The sequence below is a fragment of the Cygnus atratus genome, chromosome 12, assembly GCF_013377495.2.
Source record: "Cygnus atratus isolate AKBS03 ecotype Queensland, Australia chromosome 12, CAtr_DNAZoo_HiC_assembly, whole genome shotgun sequence".
Lineage (NCBI taxonomy): Eukaryota > Metazoa > Chordata > Aves > Anseriformes > Anatidae > Cygnus > Cygnus atratus.
The window spans coordinates 9,644,175-9,660,818 of NC_066373.1; the positions used below are offsets into that span (position 1 = coordinate 9,644,175).

At 43.2% G+C, this 16,644-nt stretch overlaps 1 protein-coding gene across 1 annotated transcript in view; it reads right to left on the reverse strand.

The window, feature by feature from the left end:
• CMTM4 (CKLF like MARVEL transmembrane domain containing 4) overlaps positions 1–6,535 on the reverse strand; it is a 39,376-nt gene extending 32,841 nt beyond the window's left edge. Inside the window, exon 1 of the mRNA XM_035543492.2 lies at positions 5,956–6,535. Within this exon, the coding sequence (XP_035399385.1) occupies positions 5,956–6,141 (186 nt within the window). The 5' untranslated portion in view covers positions 6,142–6,535. The remainder of the gene's footprint in view (positions 1–5,955) is intronic.
• Positions 6,536–16,644: the final 10,109 nt, after the last annotated feature.

A 16,644-nucleotide genomic window follows, 5' to 3' on the forward strand; every position in this document is an offset into this window, starting at 1 on the left:
CTAAGGCATGAGGTTGCCAGTGACACTGAAACTGCTTCAGGAGGCTCAGGTGTCTCCTGCAATGCTCCAGTTCTCGCCAAGACCACCGACACCTTTCCACCAGGAACAGTGACCTGAGCAGTGACCCTGCCACGCAATCCAAGACAGACAACGTCAGCTACTAACCTCCATCAGGTACAGCCTAATTGCCTGTTCCTGGTGGTACTACCATACTTATATACAACAATATTTCCCAACAACTAATGTGAAAGTAGTCTCAATGTATTCATAACAGCACCCAGTGGCCAGCTGCCAACTTCTGTCCAGTACAGACAGACAGACAGCCGCCCGTAAGGTGCACAGCTCCCTGCCCCAGCAGCCCTTGAACAGGGCAGGGTAGGAATCATGGCGCTGTGCAGCTGCAGCAAAGCACCGCGGCCACACCGAGGAACAAGGACAAGCGTGAGACACGCCACGAGGTGCAGAGCTCTGGATTGGGGCAGGCAGGAGGTTGGGGCACCCAAGCGACCCTCCCCTCCAGCAGCCATCAGAGCAAGACGCTGAGCTGAAGGCACAGGAACACTGCAATAATGGAACTGATTGCTGAGCACCTGGGACTAGTTTTCAACCTGATTCAAGCAGTTAGCAGTTACCTTACTACTTGGAACATAAATTACAGCTATTTTTTAATGTAATTAACAATGGGAACTCTCAATAGTCTTATTGACATACACGTAGGTACATACTATGGGCTTTTTCAATTCTGATTTATTCATTGCGATAGACTCTAACAGCAAGGAATGTCAGAGTAGTCCTGGCCTTAACCAATTTCTGGATCTGGAAACGTGTAATGATAGTAAGCCACAGAACAACTTTTTCCAACATTCAGCTACTCTCCACCAATGAAGATGGAACTTTTTATTCAGAAAATTGTGAACATATGAACCGCTATTCCCACCAGATTTCATTTAGCCCAAAATCTTGCCTCCACCACCAAGCAATAGCACACACTACAGAGAGCGAGACCCGAGCAAACACGCAGTGATGCTTCCCAGTACGCTCATCAGCAACTTGTAGCTCGGAGACCTCCCAAGCAGAAGCATTATCTCCTTTAACATGAGTCTTTGATGGATTTCTGTAGCACTTGGAACAGGCACATCACAAATATAAAGTCTAGTGCTGTCCGGGGCAGAGAGGCCACCACTGCCTACCACAAATGCCACCCTTTCCCAAGGCAGCACGTGATAAGGGTTTCCCGTAGCTCTGTTATCTTACTGCTCCAGTTAAACCATTCCTAACCACCGCCAACATCGCAAGAGCTGGCTAAGCACCATGTTTTCAAATTTTCAAATCAAGCCCCAGTTATTTTACCTTAAATCAAGTGCCTGTGAATACCTAGCAGGACCCTGGTGAGAACCAATAAGGCTCCCATCAGGATCCTGCCTGCTTTCCTCACACCTCACCTGGTGACCCAAGGAAAAGCCCTCCGGGAACCACGGCTCCCAAAGAAACTGAGAAGCAGGCAATGGGCAGTCATCATTTCCCATGGGAACGTCGGTGGTAAGTATATTTCTACACTCAACTCTTGTAACAGTAAGATTCTCAAATACACGGTATTAGAGCAATGAAGGAAATATACCAATGCATTTAGAAAAGCTGAAGGCAAAAACAAAGCAAGAAAAAAAGCAGCACTCGTCTAAAGTGAAACAACTTCCCGCGCAGAGGTGCTACCTGCTAACTGGTCCATCTGTTACGGATGGCAGCAATGGGCCCTTCCCAATTCCTCATACAGCAAACAACTTTCTTCAGCAAGGACACTCAGAAGAGGAGATTCTCTTTGGGAAAACACAAGGAAAAAGGGCAGAAGTACTGAAAGGTAACAAATCATTTGAGGATGCTCATAGAAAACTTTTCCAGGGATATCTGCTTGATTGTACAATAATCTCCATGGGAAGTATTAAAGCCCTTAAAAACATGAGAAACATAAAACCATGTCAGAGAGCAATGAAAATAAACTCTAAAGAGCTTTTCTGCTCTGGTCTCCAAGGACAACTACATAATCTCCCACATCTGCTGCACGGCAAGGTACTGCTCCATCTGAATGCTGGAGAGCCAGCTGAGACAATTCCCACCTAGACTTCACCTTCCCAAACGGAAAAGCATTTCTGTGTGTAGTGCACAAGTGTACCAGCTTCTTCTTGCCTTCCTCTTCCAGTTTGTATCCTTGTTATCCCAAAAACATCAACACCCCATATTAGTTTCAGTCTTCCTCCCTGTTCGTTTCCCTTCGTGCTGTTTTCCTCCTCCTCATCAGACGACATCCGATCAGGTCTGTCAGCCTCCCCAGCCCCCTGAAAACTCCCTTCCTGATTGGGTCCAACACCCACCACCCTCCTTCCTGCCAGCTGCTTCTTTACAGAGCTCACAGCTCTGCCCAGCCTCAGTGGCATCGGAGGTTTCCCCTCGCTGCCAAACAAGCACAAAGAGCTAGCTCATCAAAATGGGAAGACAGAGGTGAGAGCACTATCTGCTGAGTACCTTACAGGCTTAGCAAAGTGTCCAAAAAAAGCAAAAATCAGTTCAATACCACACTCTTCTACATTGGACTTTTTGTTACTTCCTTGCTATTCTTAACACCAATAACCTTTAGCAATCAGCCATACGTACTATTAAACAATAAGCTTAGCCTTGAATATTCATGAGAAACTCCAAATATTAAAAGAGTTTCCTTAGTTTTAATACCCAACTTATAATTAACAGAAACACCCTGTAATACTGTTCAACCTTTTCTGGAAGTCAAGGAAATGAAAGCCTAATTAAGTCTTGGGAAAGTGCCACACAATACTCTACATGAATCATTAACATTATCATAACCCTTTGTGACATTGCCCCTTTAAAGGATAGTTTAAGGCATATTCTCTTGAGATACAAATAAATGAGTTGGAACTCTTCTCACATCCAGCAGCACTTAAACTACCCCACAGGCCTAAAACATCATGCTGCTTTTCAGCTCACAACAACTCCTGTATTGGTATTTTGAGTCAATACAGACAAACCTACAGCCAGTAACAGAGCCCTGCAGTCCCCATGCCTTTATTTTTGGGCATTTGGCTTTTTCCCCATTCCCTATTCCTTCTTTTGACAATCAAAAACGGGCACCTGGAAAAGAACCATTTCAGCCACAATGCCCTACAGCTACACGTCACATATGGCACTACGAGCTAAGCTGTGGAAAGTCCTTCAAACCAAAGATTACAGTAAGTGGCAATGTTTGTCTTCAACTGATAATTTTGTCTGCCAATCATGTATGTATTTTAATACAAATCCTGACATTAAACATGTCATTGTGCATTGTAATCTTTCCTGCAGCATTACTTTCTTTTACTAGAATATATTTAGAGACATTTTATCTTAACCAATTTTTGTTGAGGTTTTATTCTGTGCAATGAAGGGCGTTCCTTCTCATTTTAAAAAATGAGTCAGAGTGCTGTACGACAGCCTGCGATACACACCAGTTCCCACAGTAGTTTTGAAGGTATTACTAAGCATTACAACAACAAAAACAATTATCTTAGGCAAATAAGTCAATTAAGAGAATCGTGGAATGTGTTCTTTCTCCTCCTTTTCCAAAACTGCTCATTTTACCATCAGTTTGCAAAATCCAGTAATTTGCTCTACCAGTCATTACCACAAATTAAACGCAGCTCCTCTGGAGTACAACCACACAGAAACTAAATTTGTTGCGATGGTACATAGGCTTCCATCCTATCCTAGCTAATTTGTCAGCTTCTGACCCATTGGATTCATACACTCCATATACACCATGTGTGCTATCTCAGGCCACTCATTAAAAAAAGGCACAAAACATTACTCATTTCCTCCAAAGACACTCATCTGCACGTATGCCTTCCTACGACATACTGGAAGTTGCAACATACTTGTTCAACAGACAAGAAAACTCCCATGTCTCTAAGTCCACCATGGTATGGTTTTTACCATTACCTTTTTTTTTTTATTTTATTTACAAGCCCTAAAAATTTAAGAGGCATACTCCATAAACTTTTCATATTTGTTCCAAACGCATCAGAGTTTAATAATAAAAGATTTACTTACAATCAATAATCACTCATTTTAATTAAAAGCTTTTCATGTGACTTGCCAAAGTTATTAGTGTACTACAAAGATCAGCAGTAGGAACAGAAATAAAAATCCTGAGGGCAGATTATTTTAGCATATTAGGAAGCACCACCCCAGAACTTCTACCACCTGGATGGTTTTTAATAGTTCCAGGACAGGTAGATGTTGCACAGTGATGACAGCTTCTTTGGCTTCAGTCCTGAAAATACACAATGCAAATGCAGCTGCTCCCCGTCGTTCAGCCTACTCATGTAATGGTCATTGCTAACGCTTGCAGACCACAGATTTTGTTCTACACTGTGGAGATGAGAAGAAAACAAATTGCACTTCCAAATCCTGAGTTTTATTGGGTATTTGTGAAAAGGACTCATCACCACAACCCTCCATAAACTTGTGCTCATTGCTGAACCTAGTACACTTTGACTATATCTTACATGAAATCTGTACTTGCAAGCTTTGTCTTACAATACCTAGTAGTGGTTTTAAACAATGAAGTAATACACATGAAATATTTAAAAGTTGGTGGGTTTTTGGTGTAGCTTTCCTTTTTAATGTTATTGTCCTCAAAGAACTTACTCGTATTAAGGGAAAACAATTTGTAGCATCTCTGTAAGAAACTACTTAAAAATCTATTTCAGACTTACTGCCATTTTCATAACTGCTCTAAAACACCCTTAAAAGTGCATTTGCTAATTTCAAAGACGTTAGTAACAACGCAACTTTCAAGTCTGATCAGATGAAGACATGCATCCAGCATCATCAACAGTAAAACCTCAGGAGTTATTACGCATGAAATTGTTACGGTGCTCTAAGCTTCACAAGGACTTCAAACTGAGCAGTGTAGCTGTTCAGACTATCCGGACAAATACATCGTATGTTTTCTTTGAGAATGAAAAATGTTTTCAGGGATTTTTTGTGAGTGTGCACGTTTGGGGAAGGGGTGTGTTTTAAGGTTTCTTCCCACTTTGTGCAACTAACAGAACTTCAGGTGTGCATTTGGGGGTTGTTTGTTTGCGTTTTAAGGTTTCTTTCCACTTTGTGCAACCAACAGAATTTCAGCCTGCTAAAAGCAAATGTAACGAACGCGCAAGCGAACTCTCGTAGGCACCCCAGCTAACTGGCATGGCCAAGGCGCAGCTGCAGCTCCGCACCTCCTGGGAGCTTCAGGCACCCTCTGCTAACCGCGGGGCCCCCACCTGAGGAACACGGGGCCCGCACTGCGCACCTGGCACCGCTCTGCAACCCCAATTCTTGTCCTCCTCCTCCAGCCCGGGCACACCGGTGCCACTCAGCAGCTCGCAGGTGGGGCACAGCGGGCTGGGTTGGGTTGAGTTCGGTTGTTTCGTGTTGTTTTGGACCAGCGTGCGGCCCCGAGAGGTGTTTCTTCGATAGCCCTGCAATCCGAGGACACGCGGCGGGACCCAGCAGGCGTGCTGGGTGGGGTTTTAACTCAACCAGCCCAGTCTGGGGGTACCTACGGACCCTAAGGCCGCCCCGTCCCTCAGGCCGCCAAGCACGGAGCCGCGGTGACCGCTCGGGCTCAGCCCCTGAGGCGCCTCGGACTCTGCTCCGCACGCTGAGGAAACCCCGGCGGCTGCCAGTACCTCAAAGGCTCCTCCGCCACCCTCAGCCCGGGGCGAGGCTCTCTCTCACCCAGCGCCCCGCCGGCTGAGGGAGCACCGGGTTGAGTGGTCGTAGGGACGGGACCCCCCTGCCCCCGCCGAGCCGCGGCTCCCGCCCGCGGCGGCCCTGAAATGGAGGCCGTTGGGCGGCCGCCAGGCGCAGGTACGCACCTCGCCGCCGGGCGGGGAAGGGAGCTCGGGGCGACCCGGTACCTACCACCTCAGCCAGCTTGATCCTGCCGAAGGTGCCCCGCAGGTAGTCCAGGTCGCAGCGGAGGCCGCCCAGCCCTCGGCGCTGGCTGACGGGCTCGGTGGTGGGCTGGTAGGGACTGCTGGCCCCCGAGATCATGGAGGTGCTGGACGCCTCGCCATCGAAGCCCTCCAAGTCCTCGCCGTTCCTCATCGTGCCGGTGCCGCCGGGGTGCCGAGGGAGCGGGCTGCGAGCTCCAGCCGGCGCCTAGCGGAGCGCCGGCTGCATGGCAGGGCAGGGCAGGGCCGGGCCGGCCGGGGGGCTCCGTCAGGCGGAAAGGCGCGGGGAGAGCGGGGGGCCGCATGCTGCCGTGCCCCGGCCCGGCCTCAGCCCTGGGGAGGAGGAGGATGAAGAGAAGCGGGAGCGCCCCGCCGCCGGGGGGCGCCCTCACCCCGCTGAGGGAAGGGAGAAGCCGCCGTGCCCGGGGCCGCGCCACCCGGCCCGGAGCCGCCCTCAGCCCGCTCGGCGGCGCGGCCGCCCCGCGGCTCCTCTGCTCCCCTGGTCCCGGTGCCGGTCCCGGCAGGGCAGCTCCGGCCGGGGACGCTGCTGCCGCCGCCACCGCTCCGCCCCCTGCGCTCAGCGGAAAGGGCGGGGAGAGCCCGCCCCGCACCGCGCTGCCCGCCCCTAGCCGGCCCGCCCGGCCCCGGCCCCGGCCCCGGCACCTGCCCCGGGGCCCCGCTTGCCTTCTCTCGGCCGCCGGGGCCGGGGCCGGGGCCGAGCCAAGGAACGAGGGCGGCCTGCTCCTTCCCTCGTCCCGCCCGCACGGCCCCCGGGCAAGTTTTGCTCCTAATGACCGATGGGTCAGCGTAAAAACAACTTCACACACGGGTGAAAATGAGTCGTACTGTGTTCCAACTGTTCATATCTTGTCTTTCCCCCACTCCACAATAAAAGTTTCAGTCTCTGAATTCGAAAACATTGAAAACCGTGTATCTATGCTTTTGTGTTATTCAATGCAGTTCTTGTGTTGGCAGAGAAGAATGACACTGTTTGTCCTTGGCACGTGCACGAGTGAAAGGCATGTGGAGATTACAACTCTTGCTGCCTGGTGCTTTTGGCACTTTAGCAGGCTCGCGTTGCAGGAGTTTTGGCTTTGGGGTTCTTGAAAATGCACTGATGTTGACGCTAACAATGAAAAACGTCAATAATAGTAGCAGCTTACATTGTATTTTTAACGCAAGAGTTCATCCTTTATATATCTCAAAGCTGTTTGCGCTTCTCTGAACTACGCTTTCAGGCTGTTATGATACCGTACCTGCATCAGTTCAAATAGTGAAAACCCTCACGGTATTCTTCCATGAGTGTTAGAAACATTTTAACATGTTGTTTTTAAGTTTTCCACATCAAGAGTTGGTTTTGAGAAGCCCTAAATCACTTTTGGATGGACACTTCTCATGAAAGCATAAATAGGAAGAAATGTGCAACAGAACCTGACAAATCCAGGTGCAGCAAATGCAAATGAGGAAGGGTTTTGCGTTGTTTTTTTTTTCCCCCTCAACATACAGACCGCAGTGCGCCAGCAATGGAGCTGAGAAGTCAAGGAGCTCAGTATTGTATCCTGTGATGTCACATTTATCAGCCAGATTTTTGCTCTCTTAGTGACAATCCCCATTCCTTTCTCTCTTTTCTCATTTTCTTTTATACGATTTTCACATATATTGTTCTAGCATCTTTTCTAGCATCTTCCTTTTTTTTTAAACTATTACAGTATTTCTGTTTTCCAAGAACACTGTGGATTATCACCCTTGCACCTCTTTTCTTCCAGTTATCTTTATGTTCTGCTTTGTTTTCAGTTCTCTTGAAGCCTCCTTCATCATCCTTCTTGTGGAGGGTTCTGTCTAGTACCACACTTGTTTAATTTCAAGAGGTTTTTCTTCTCTTCTTTGGCCTATGTATTAACAGACCCTAAGAAGTAGGGCCAAAGACAGAACCAGAGAGCACACCAGAAACCCTGGATGGAGAAAGAGTTGATTTTTTTGGTCTACCTTTATCAGGCATGGCTTGGTTAACTGGAGACGTATTGCCAGCATGCAGCCAGGTATTTCCATAGCTTCTCTGGTACACCCTGCTGCTGGAAGGGGATGATATTCCCAAACGAGATGAAGAGTTAGCAAACATGCTTAAGAAAAGAAAAAACATTGCCCTTTAGTGAAGGACAAATAGCAGGAAAAGAAAACATGAGCAAGGCCTGGAAAAGGATGAAAACCTCCATTCCTTGGGTCACCCAAAACTAGCCTAACCATACAAAGTTATAAGCATAAAGGGAAAATCCTGTCAGCGATGGACTAACAGGTTTTTACAGTCTCTTTTCTCAGTTTTTGTATAATTCTGGGGAAACAAAAGGTCTCACAAGGCTCCATTTCTTGCAGGAAATATCATGACAAGGTGGTTGCCAGTTAGAAGAGTTTTCGTAGATTCTTTTTAACCTTACGACAGCACAGCTGTTTCACAAACACTGCCTTTCCACATTTACCTACAGAGACACATAGCATTTGTTTTGAGGAGCTCCCGTGGTGGTTCTAGAAAGCCATTTGTGAGCAAAGGAATTAAAACATTTTTGAAACATCCAGCAAACATTATTTTGATTAATCTTTTTCGGTTCCAACCAAAAGAGCAGTATGTTGAAGGAGAATCAAGAGGTGGTATTGCAGAAGGCAACTGAAGGTCAAGGGGAGAGATGTTTGAGTGATTTAGGGAAAAACGCTAGGTGATAAGAGATCTCAATTCCATATTTTATCTTAGCCACTGCATCCTGTGCAGCCTTCAGCAGACTGAGTTTCCTATAAAATGGAAGACACAACGCCTAGATACATTTAAGATCATGAGAATGCTGCAGAGTATGGGAACACTGAAAACGCTCTTTTCTTTGGGGAGTTAATTGCTTACACAGCGAAAGCACATTAAGTGTTCTCTCTGCTCCAAGTATCTCAAGTGTTATTTGAACAATTGTAAGGCATGTTTTCAGAACCATGTTGACAGTGTCACCGACTGCAGTTCCACAGGCATTCCAGGCTGCATCTCGGGGCAGCAGGAAGCAGGCACTGCCAGCCACAGCCATGGTGCCCCTTTCGGCACCACAAGCCGTACAGCGAGCTTCCCCCTTGCTCTAATGGCATGGAGCCAATACCAAGCCATACTGGGGGATTTTCTGGCATCCTCCTGGACGGGTGGGTGGGCTGGACAGACTTGGCAAGGGCTTGTGAGGTTTCTGCCAACATTTAACAAAGGAATCCTTTACACACATTCTTGCCTGATACGGCACCTTTTCAGTCTGCTCTGTAGCACTTGAAAGAAAAAAAAGTCTACATTTGATATGTAAATAAAAGTATTGATCCAGTAAAAAGGTCACTGCATTCATCCAAGGCAAATCACACTGCTTTCAGATAACTCTCTGAAAGTTTTTCCAAGTTCATGAGCTTTTCAAGAAAATCTTGCTATTTCACTGCATGGATGCATACCAAGAGTAGGAAAACGGGGAACCACATCAGTGATCAGCACTCAAGACACTACCATAATATCAAGCTAATAATCAGATCATTGTATTTATCAGAGAAGACTTCACATCCTGCTAAAACCAGACTAAAGAGTGGAAACAATCGAGAAACAAGACAGGAGTAAACCTAACTATGCTATTCACAGCTGCTGTAATTAACAAAGATCTGTGTTTTTACAGAATACTTAAGCCAGCTTGAACAGAATCAGAAATTCCTCATCAGAAACAATCTCTAGGGCTGTGGTGATATACTATATCCAACTGGTAATTTAGATGTAAAAAACTGTCAAAAGATCATCTTAAATATTATCACTGATCAAACTGAACAAAGTGACTTATCTCAACTTCCATCTCAGCTATTCATACAACTTTTAATAAACTTCAGCCTTCAATAAACAGCCTTTAATAAACTTCTTGTGTATTAATTTCATTAAATGCATTTAAATTCCATTTTCAAGATTAAAGTGTGCAACTCTATTGCAACTGAATACATCAGCTTAAAACCAGATTTTTAACAGTTGCATTTGTGTAGTTTTAACAAACAAGGTATTTTAATGCTGATACATAAAATTTGTAGATTTGAATGGTGTGTATTGTGAGGAAAATTTAGTTAAAAGTGTGAAAGGAATTCAAATCCTAACAGAGAAGTTACATCTGTGCAAGTACCTGAAAAGAGCAGAGAGGTTCTTTAAGAAAATGCTCCAGTATTTCCACATGACCTACCAAGGGGAAGGAGCACTGGTACGCTGCCAAATTCCAAGAGAGCTGAGCGGTGATTAGAGTTTAACTCTGGCATCAAGAGAAGAGCATTCTTCCTTGAATTTCTCAATGTAAAAATTCTGAAGCTCTCTCAACTGTTCAGTTAAAAAAAAAAAAAAAAAAAAAGCTTAAAAAAATCTAATAAAGAACTTTCTTTAGAAAAATGTCTGTTAGGTTTAAGTGCCTTAGTTTGGCACATTCTCTGTTTTCACGGACAATGTGGCATGCACACATTGATTCTGTAGCCATTGGCAGCATGGGAAGCAGGCAAATAATTTTGCTGAGTCAAAGTTAGGAATTAATGCAATGTACAACAAGAATAAGCTGCAAGTTCTGAGATGGCCTTTCAAAAGAAGGACAACTGGATGCAACAGTGGGGAGTCATGTAGTCAGTCATCTCTAACTGTATGGGATGACTACTGCTGAACAGCACAAGGATTCCTACTATAGCACATCCAAGCAGCACTGCGCAAGCTCCCAGGCTAAGACCACTCAGCAGAAAGTGACCCCAGGAGCAATAACGAGAACCAAATTCCTTAGCTAGCCTTACAACCCCTGCGTGTTTGTTTGTGTTTCGTGGCTCTAAGTCACCACAGGACCTGTCCCAGGGAGCTGCATGGGGTTGGCTTAACCTCTCTTAAGGGGAAAGGTGAAAATGTTGCTCCTGGAATTTCACCACCATCAGTAAACAGAATTTCTCCTTCAAAAAACGAATAACACAATTAAGGCACTACTGGCAATAAAAATTAGACTTACTTTGCAGACTGATATGAATATGATCTCATATGCCATGAACAATGAGCCATTCACAGAGTACCCCTCTTTTTCTCCAGGATTAGAGATTGTCATGTCCTTCAACAATGTCTTGTCTACTGGTCCTGTTTTTCTCCCCTGCCTTTATCACTGATGAAGCTGTCACGGACTCTTTTCAATTCCAAAAGCTTTTGTGGACATGAGCAACCTGCAAGTGCCAGAGAAGGGTTACCTTGCAGCCACATCTGGGATGAAGGGCAGAAGACATTCTACATGAGAGAGGTGAAATTAATTTATGTAAAAAAACAGAAGTAAAGCCTCATATTCTTAAGAAAAGTGCCAGTGGACTTTTAATGGCGCTGGGAACCAGCCAAGGCTGTGGGTTACATTTCTTTTGAAAAAATCCAGTATAATGAAGCACACTGAAAAATATGCAGAGAGACTAACAGCAATATTTATTTTATTCATGGCACTACATTTATTCAGGGAACAGAGAAGGGAAAAAAAAAAAGCCCTGAACTGAGAAAAAAAAGGGTAGTCTTCTTCCAATAATACTATAAAAACACACAAGCCTAGAACAGAAGGTCAGAAAACAGTAGTTCCTTCTGACTGCGTGGGCATGGTTGTGCTGCCCCCGTGATATCTAGTATTTTTACAGCAAGAGATGGAGCATGTAGGATACAGCAGGCCTTTGGATGGAAAGAGCTCATTTTTATTTTTTGAGGAGGTGGGAAGCTGAAGGGGAGGAAGAAAAATTGTATAAACCATGTTTTATAAGCAAAGTCTTAAAAGTCCCTTAGCAGATTTAAAAAAAAAAAAGATGAAGTACACTCACTACATTCTTTCTTTCCATGGATGAAATGGGCCAGCGAAAACAACTGACCTCAACTGTTTTAATACTGTTTGCTGTTACGTAACCCAACCACGCAGCCTCCTCCGCCTCTGGTAGAGAATTGCAAATGTTTAAAAAGTTCATTTTTAGTTTTCCTTCCAAATTGTTTTACCTGCAGTTACTGCTTACACCAGCTAACATGACAACAGTTCAAAGTATGTGTATGTGTATATATATACATATTTGTTGTTGTAGGTGTTTGTTTGTTTGTTTGTTTTTTTAAAACAGTACTCAATTCCTACTCACAACAAAATTTTATATTCAGCAACTTTGACTCTTTCCTTGCAGGGAAAAGAGCTTATTTCTTTCTTTAGTTATATGGGTCTTCTACATACGAGGGAAAAGTTTAATAAAAAAAAAACAGGAAAAATAATTTTAAGTCTTCCATCACTGGCTATAAACTCAAGACAGGCATATGGCCCCAAATCTCCCAAGCTGTATGAAGCGGAACTAATAAATCCTGATTCCCTGCAGACTTAAGTCTTCTCTTCCTACCTTCCCCACCTCACCCCTCCCACTGAGCCCAATGACCCACCACCCTCCCGGGGGTCCCCTTTCACACACAGGAGGCTTAGCTCCTATTTATGTCCCCAAACTACTGCTTAAATAATATTAAAAAAAAAAACAAGTGCTGTGTCAGGTTCCATGTGTGCAGCAACAGATTTTCATTTGGCCTGTCTGCCTATCAACTAGTCAAACTTACAATCCTAAGCAGAGGAAATCTTTGGATCTATTGTCTCCACCAAGCCACACAATTTTCACACAATTGGCATTATCTCAGTTTTCTCTGAGTTCTTTCTTGAGTGTTACTGAAGTTGGATTTAAGTTGTTTTTAAGGAGGGGGTAGAAAAGGCCAGAGCATGAAGGCAAAAGCAGAGGAAACTGCGGTAAAAATAAAATACTTTAAATATGACAGCATTCTCCTAATAGTTGTGCTCTACTTCTGCTCAGCTAAAAGGCAACTTGGGGAGATTTTGACAGGCTAAATTTGAAATATTTCAGATCCTGCCACTTTCACTGGCAACTTCCCAGCCCAACAAAATAGTATTGCAAGGTATTGCTTGGTTTAAAAATCAAAATATCCCAATACAGCTAGTTAAACAGTTGCTAATTATAGCTGCCTTCTGGCAATCCAGTATTTTTCTGGGTCATGTGTGCTTCTCCCAGGAAAATACACCCGTGTGTAACAACTCAGGCTTATAACATACACAAGTTCCAGTATTAATTCAGTAACCTAATTCTGTTACATGTATCAAAGACTAATTATCACTTGCTTCTTTCAAAATCAGCCCATTACAAAAGGACCTAAAATTATTATCAAAAGGTATTGTCAGCTGACAGCTGTCAAATATTTGGCATTCGAGTCACACAGTGAGATTACAGCACCAATAAGAAACACCCGTATCACTCCTCACTGACCTCCACACCTAAGCTAGGTAAATCCAGTTCTGGGTTTGGCCAGCAGTACCAAGGGCTCACACTGGCTTTTTACCTTTGTTTTAGATTTTAGAGATTTTCTGTGCAGTGACAGCTCTTTAATAAAATGGAAGTTTTTCCTACTTATCCCTCTCTGCACACGGGCATGGTAGCTCAGTCTTTCAGAGCAACTGAAGATTTGTAACACCTTCACTTTCTAATACTCTCCAAAGCATAGTCAGTCATGAAGCAATCCTTCATGGGTAATCACTTGATTCCTCTGGAAAAGAGAGGTTTTAAATCACTGAGTACTATCAAGTCACTATCCAGGTAAAACAGTTTTCATTATCCAGCCACAGCAAGAGATATTTATCTCCACCTCTATCCTACCCCTGAAGACATGACCAATAGGTTCTTTTAAACTTGAGTGCAACATCCCGGCCTGCTTTACGAGCAAAATCTGTGGTCAGTCCTGTGTTTAGATACAGATTTTAATTACAGGGACTCAGCCTAGGCATACATTACCTTCCCATAACACATACCCACCATTCCTATTTGCTGTTGGACAATGTTGTGACTTCACCCCCTTGCAGGACAGTCAAACGGCTGGTGTCAGACCAAAAACTTGGCTGGGCAGAAAATGGTAGCATAAGGCAAGACAAAAATTGCAGCCAGTCCCTTGGGGCAACCCATGTCAGAGATTTAGAATTGCATGTCTCCTTGTCTTGAGAGCTACAACATTTTACTGACCATTGCTGCAAAGGTTCATGCAAGACTATTCCCAGCACCTTTTAGTTGCAATCACCTCTCTGGCACAGTTTGAAGGATTTTTGTTTATTTTTTAAGAGTTTGGCAAGTCTGAGACAAGGATAACATTTTTACATGATCATAAAGCTACACTGAGTGCTACCTACAAACAAGTACCAACAGTTCAAGTGAAAATTCATAGTGAAAAAAAATTAAACTCTTTTCGAAGGTAGCTTGTGCTTATTCAGTCAGCTTGTGTAACCTAATTCAGCTCTCTTGTGCATGACCAGATGCAACTGTTTTCTTTTAGGGCTGGACATTGCTATTAAAGCTTTTGTTCTGAAAGAAAGGAACCAGAGAGTCTTAATTAAGACAACCCAAAAATAGAAAGAAAAAAGTTAAATCCATAAGAAAATTCTTAGAACTGCATGAAACTGCTTTTGTTAGGGAAAATTTCACCAATTTGTTCTTTGAAAGATACCTGGCCTACACAATTTGCCACAGAAGAATTAAGGGAACATGGCAAGCAAAGGACAGGGCATCTTACAATGGCACATGAAGCAGCATTACCTACAGGCACTGATTCCAAGTCTGCCACCGTTTGGATTTGGAACATTTCATCTACAGAAAACCTTAGTGAAGTATAATTATAATCAATTCTCAATGAGAGGGGAGTCAAAGATCTTTTTCTTCAAATAAAAAAAGTTACAACTAACAATGTTGATTCTGTTACATAGAAAGTCTGCAAACAAAGACAATACAGAAAATTGCTTCCCTCATTTAGAACATTCTCTTCAGACCTCTTTCAGGTACATAACTGTTAGTGTGGTTTAAATATAACCCCACCACTAACCCCAAGTCTGTAACTATGAATACCAGAACACAAACCAAAGCGTCAACATAACCATTTCAGAGGGCAACAGTACTACTTATCAGCCTATACTGACAATTCAAATCTTTTATATCAGTCATTTCTAAACAATGTTCTATGCTCAGTGGTGCACTGCTGTATTTGGCAAAAGAAACACCTAATGTGCTAATACAACTACCCACTGCTTCTTTTAAGACAGATTAAAGCAGAATTAGATGCCCTATACTTAAGGACCCACATGATTCTGAAGCATTGTAGCACCACATTACCACTTGAAAAGTATTTAATTTGAGAAAATTAACTTTTTTGGGTGGTGAGGAGTGGTTAAGTATTTTAATTCCAAGTGTTATAAAGGCATTGATGTACCTGTGCAAGTCAGTGCTTGCTTCAGTCCACTTTTCCAGAGAAGAGAAAGCATACTAGACCAGATTCTGCCCTGACCTACATTACTGCAACTCCCATTACATGGAATGGCTGTTTGTAAACCACAGTAACATTTGACTGCAGAAATCTCAGATGTTTCTGAAATCAGAGCCATGTGGTATCCCAAAGCATTTGTTCAGGCTGTTGACTTTCTTAATTATTTGTGCTTACGTTATCTTCTCCATAAAATCTGATTGGATCAGAGAAGAAGTAATTCATTAGTATCAAGGCTGTACCACAACTGGCTGGAAGTTTTACATCAATGCTTCTTTGAAGGGGAAACCAAATTCCATGCAAAGTGTGTTTTTGTAATTAAACTGCCTCTATCCTCTGAATATACTATTTTTTTTAATTAAAAATACTGAGTAACAAGCAAGTTCTGCTTTTGGTACTAAATAGTAAGTTAAGACGTTCCATGTAGTTCTACAGCACTGATCCAGGCAACTAGAATTTTTTAGGTTGTAACATCCTCATCATCTATAGTCCTTCCCTTGTATGTATTTGAACTACAATGACTAAAGGAATGTTGATTTTATTCAAACAAAAGGTTCTTACTTCAGAACAATATACCCTGACAAAATCCTGCCATGGCTGAAAAGCCAAAAGGGTTAACACCACCATCTGGAACAGTAGAGTCAGTGAAAGATTCATCTTGTAAAAGCAGCTTATACCCTCCAGCAAAACGTTTTTCACACCAAAATAAAAACCATGTTATCCCATTTTTCTGTTTTAAATTTGGAAGGATTTTCTTTTAAAAAAAAAAAAAAGCTACAGATGAACAACAGCAAATTACACACAACAGTTACAAGGGTGTTCTTTCATTTCTAGGAAATATTCATTTAGTTCCCCCCCCCCAAATACATTTCTCATCATACATTCAAAGAATATTTTCTAAATCCTATCCTGAATGCTGTACATTTTAAAAGGACTTAATTATTTACTGTACCTGGATGAACTCATTTAAACATGAAGCATTATGGTAATTCTACAGTTATAATCATTTCATGGCCCTATAAGGAAGGATTCACTTGTACAGAAACTATGTATTTTAAAAACTTAGTTGATTTCTATTTCAGACGCAAGATGACTCAGGAAACATTAATGAACTAGAAATTCAGTCTATGCCGGGGAATATACAAGCATCCAGTTAAAGTAACAAAGAAGTAAAAAAGAAGAATCCCAGTTAAATCAGTCTTCTCTTTCTTTAATTAGTAGGACAAACTCATTACACCAACCAAAGAGAGGAAACTTAGTTTTGCTATTAGCAGTGAAGACGTTTGCACTATTCAGTCAACTTACTCG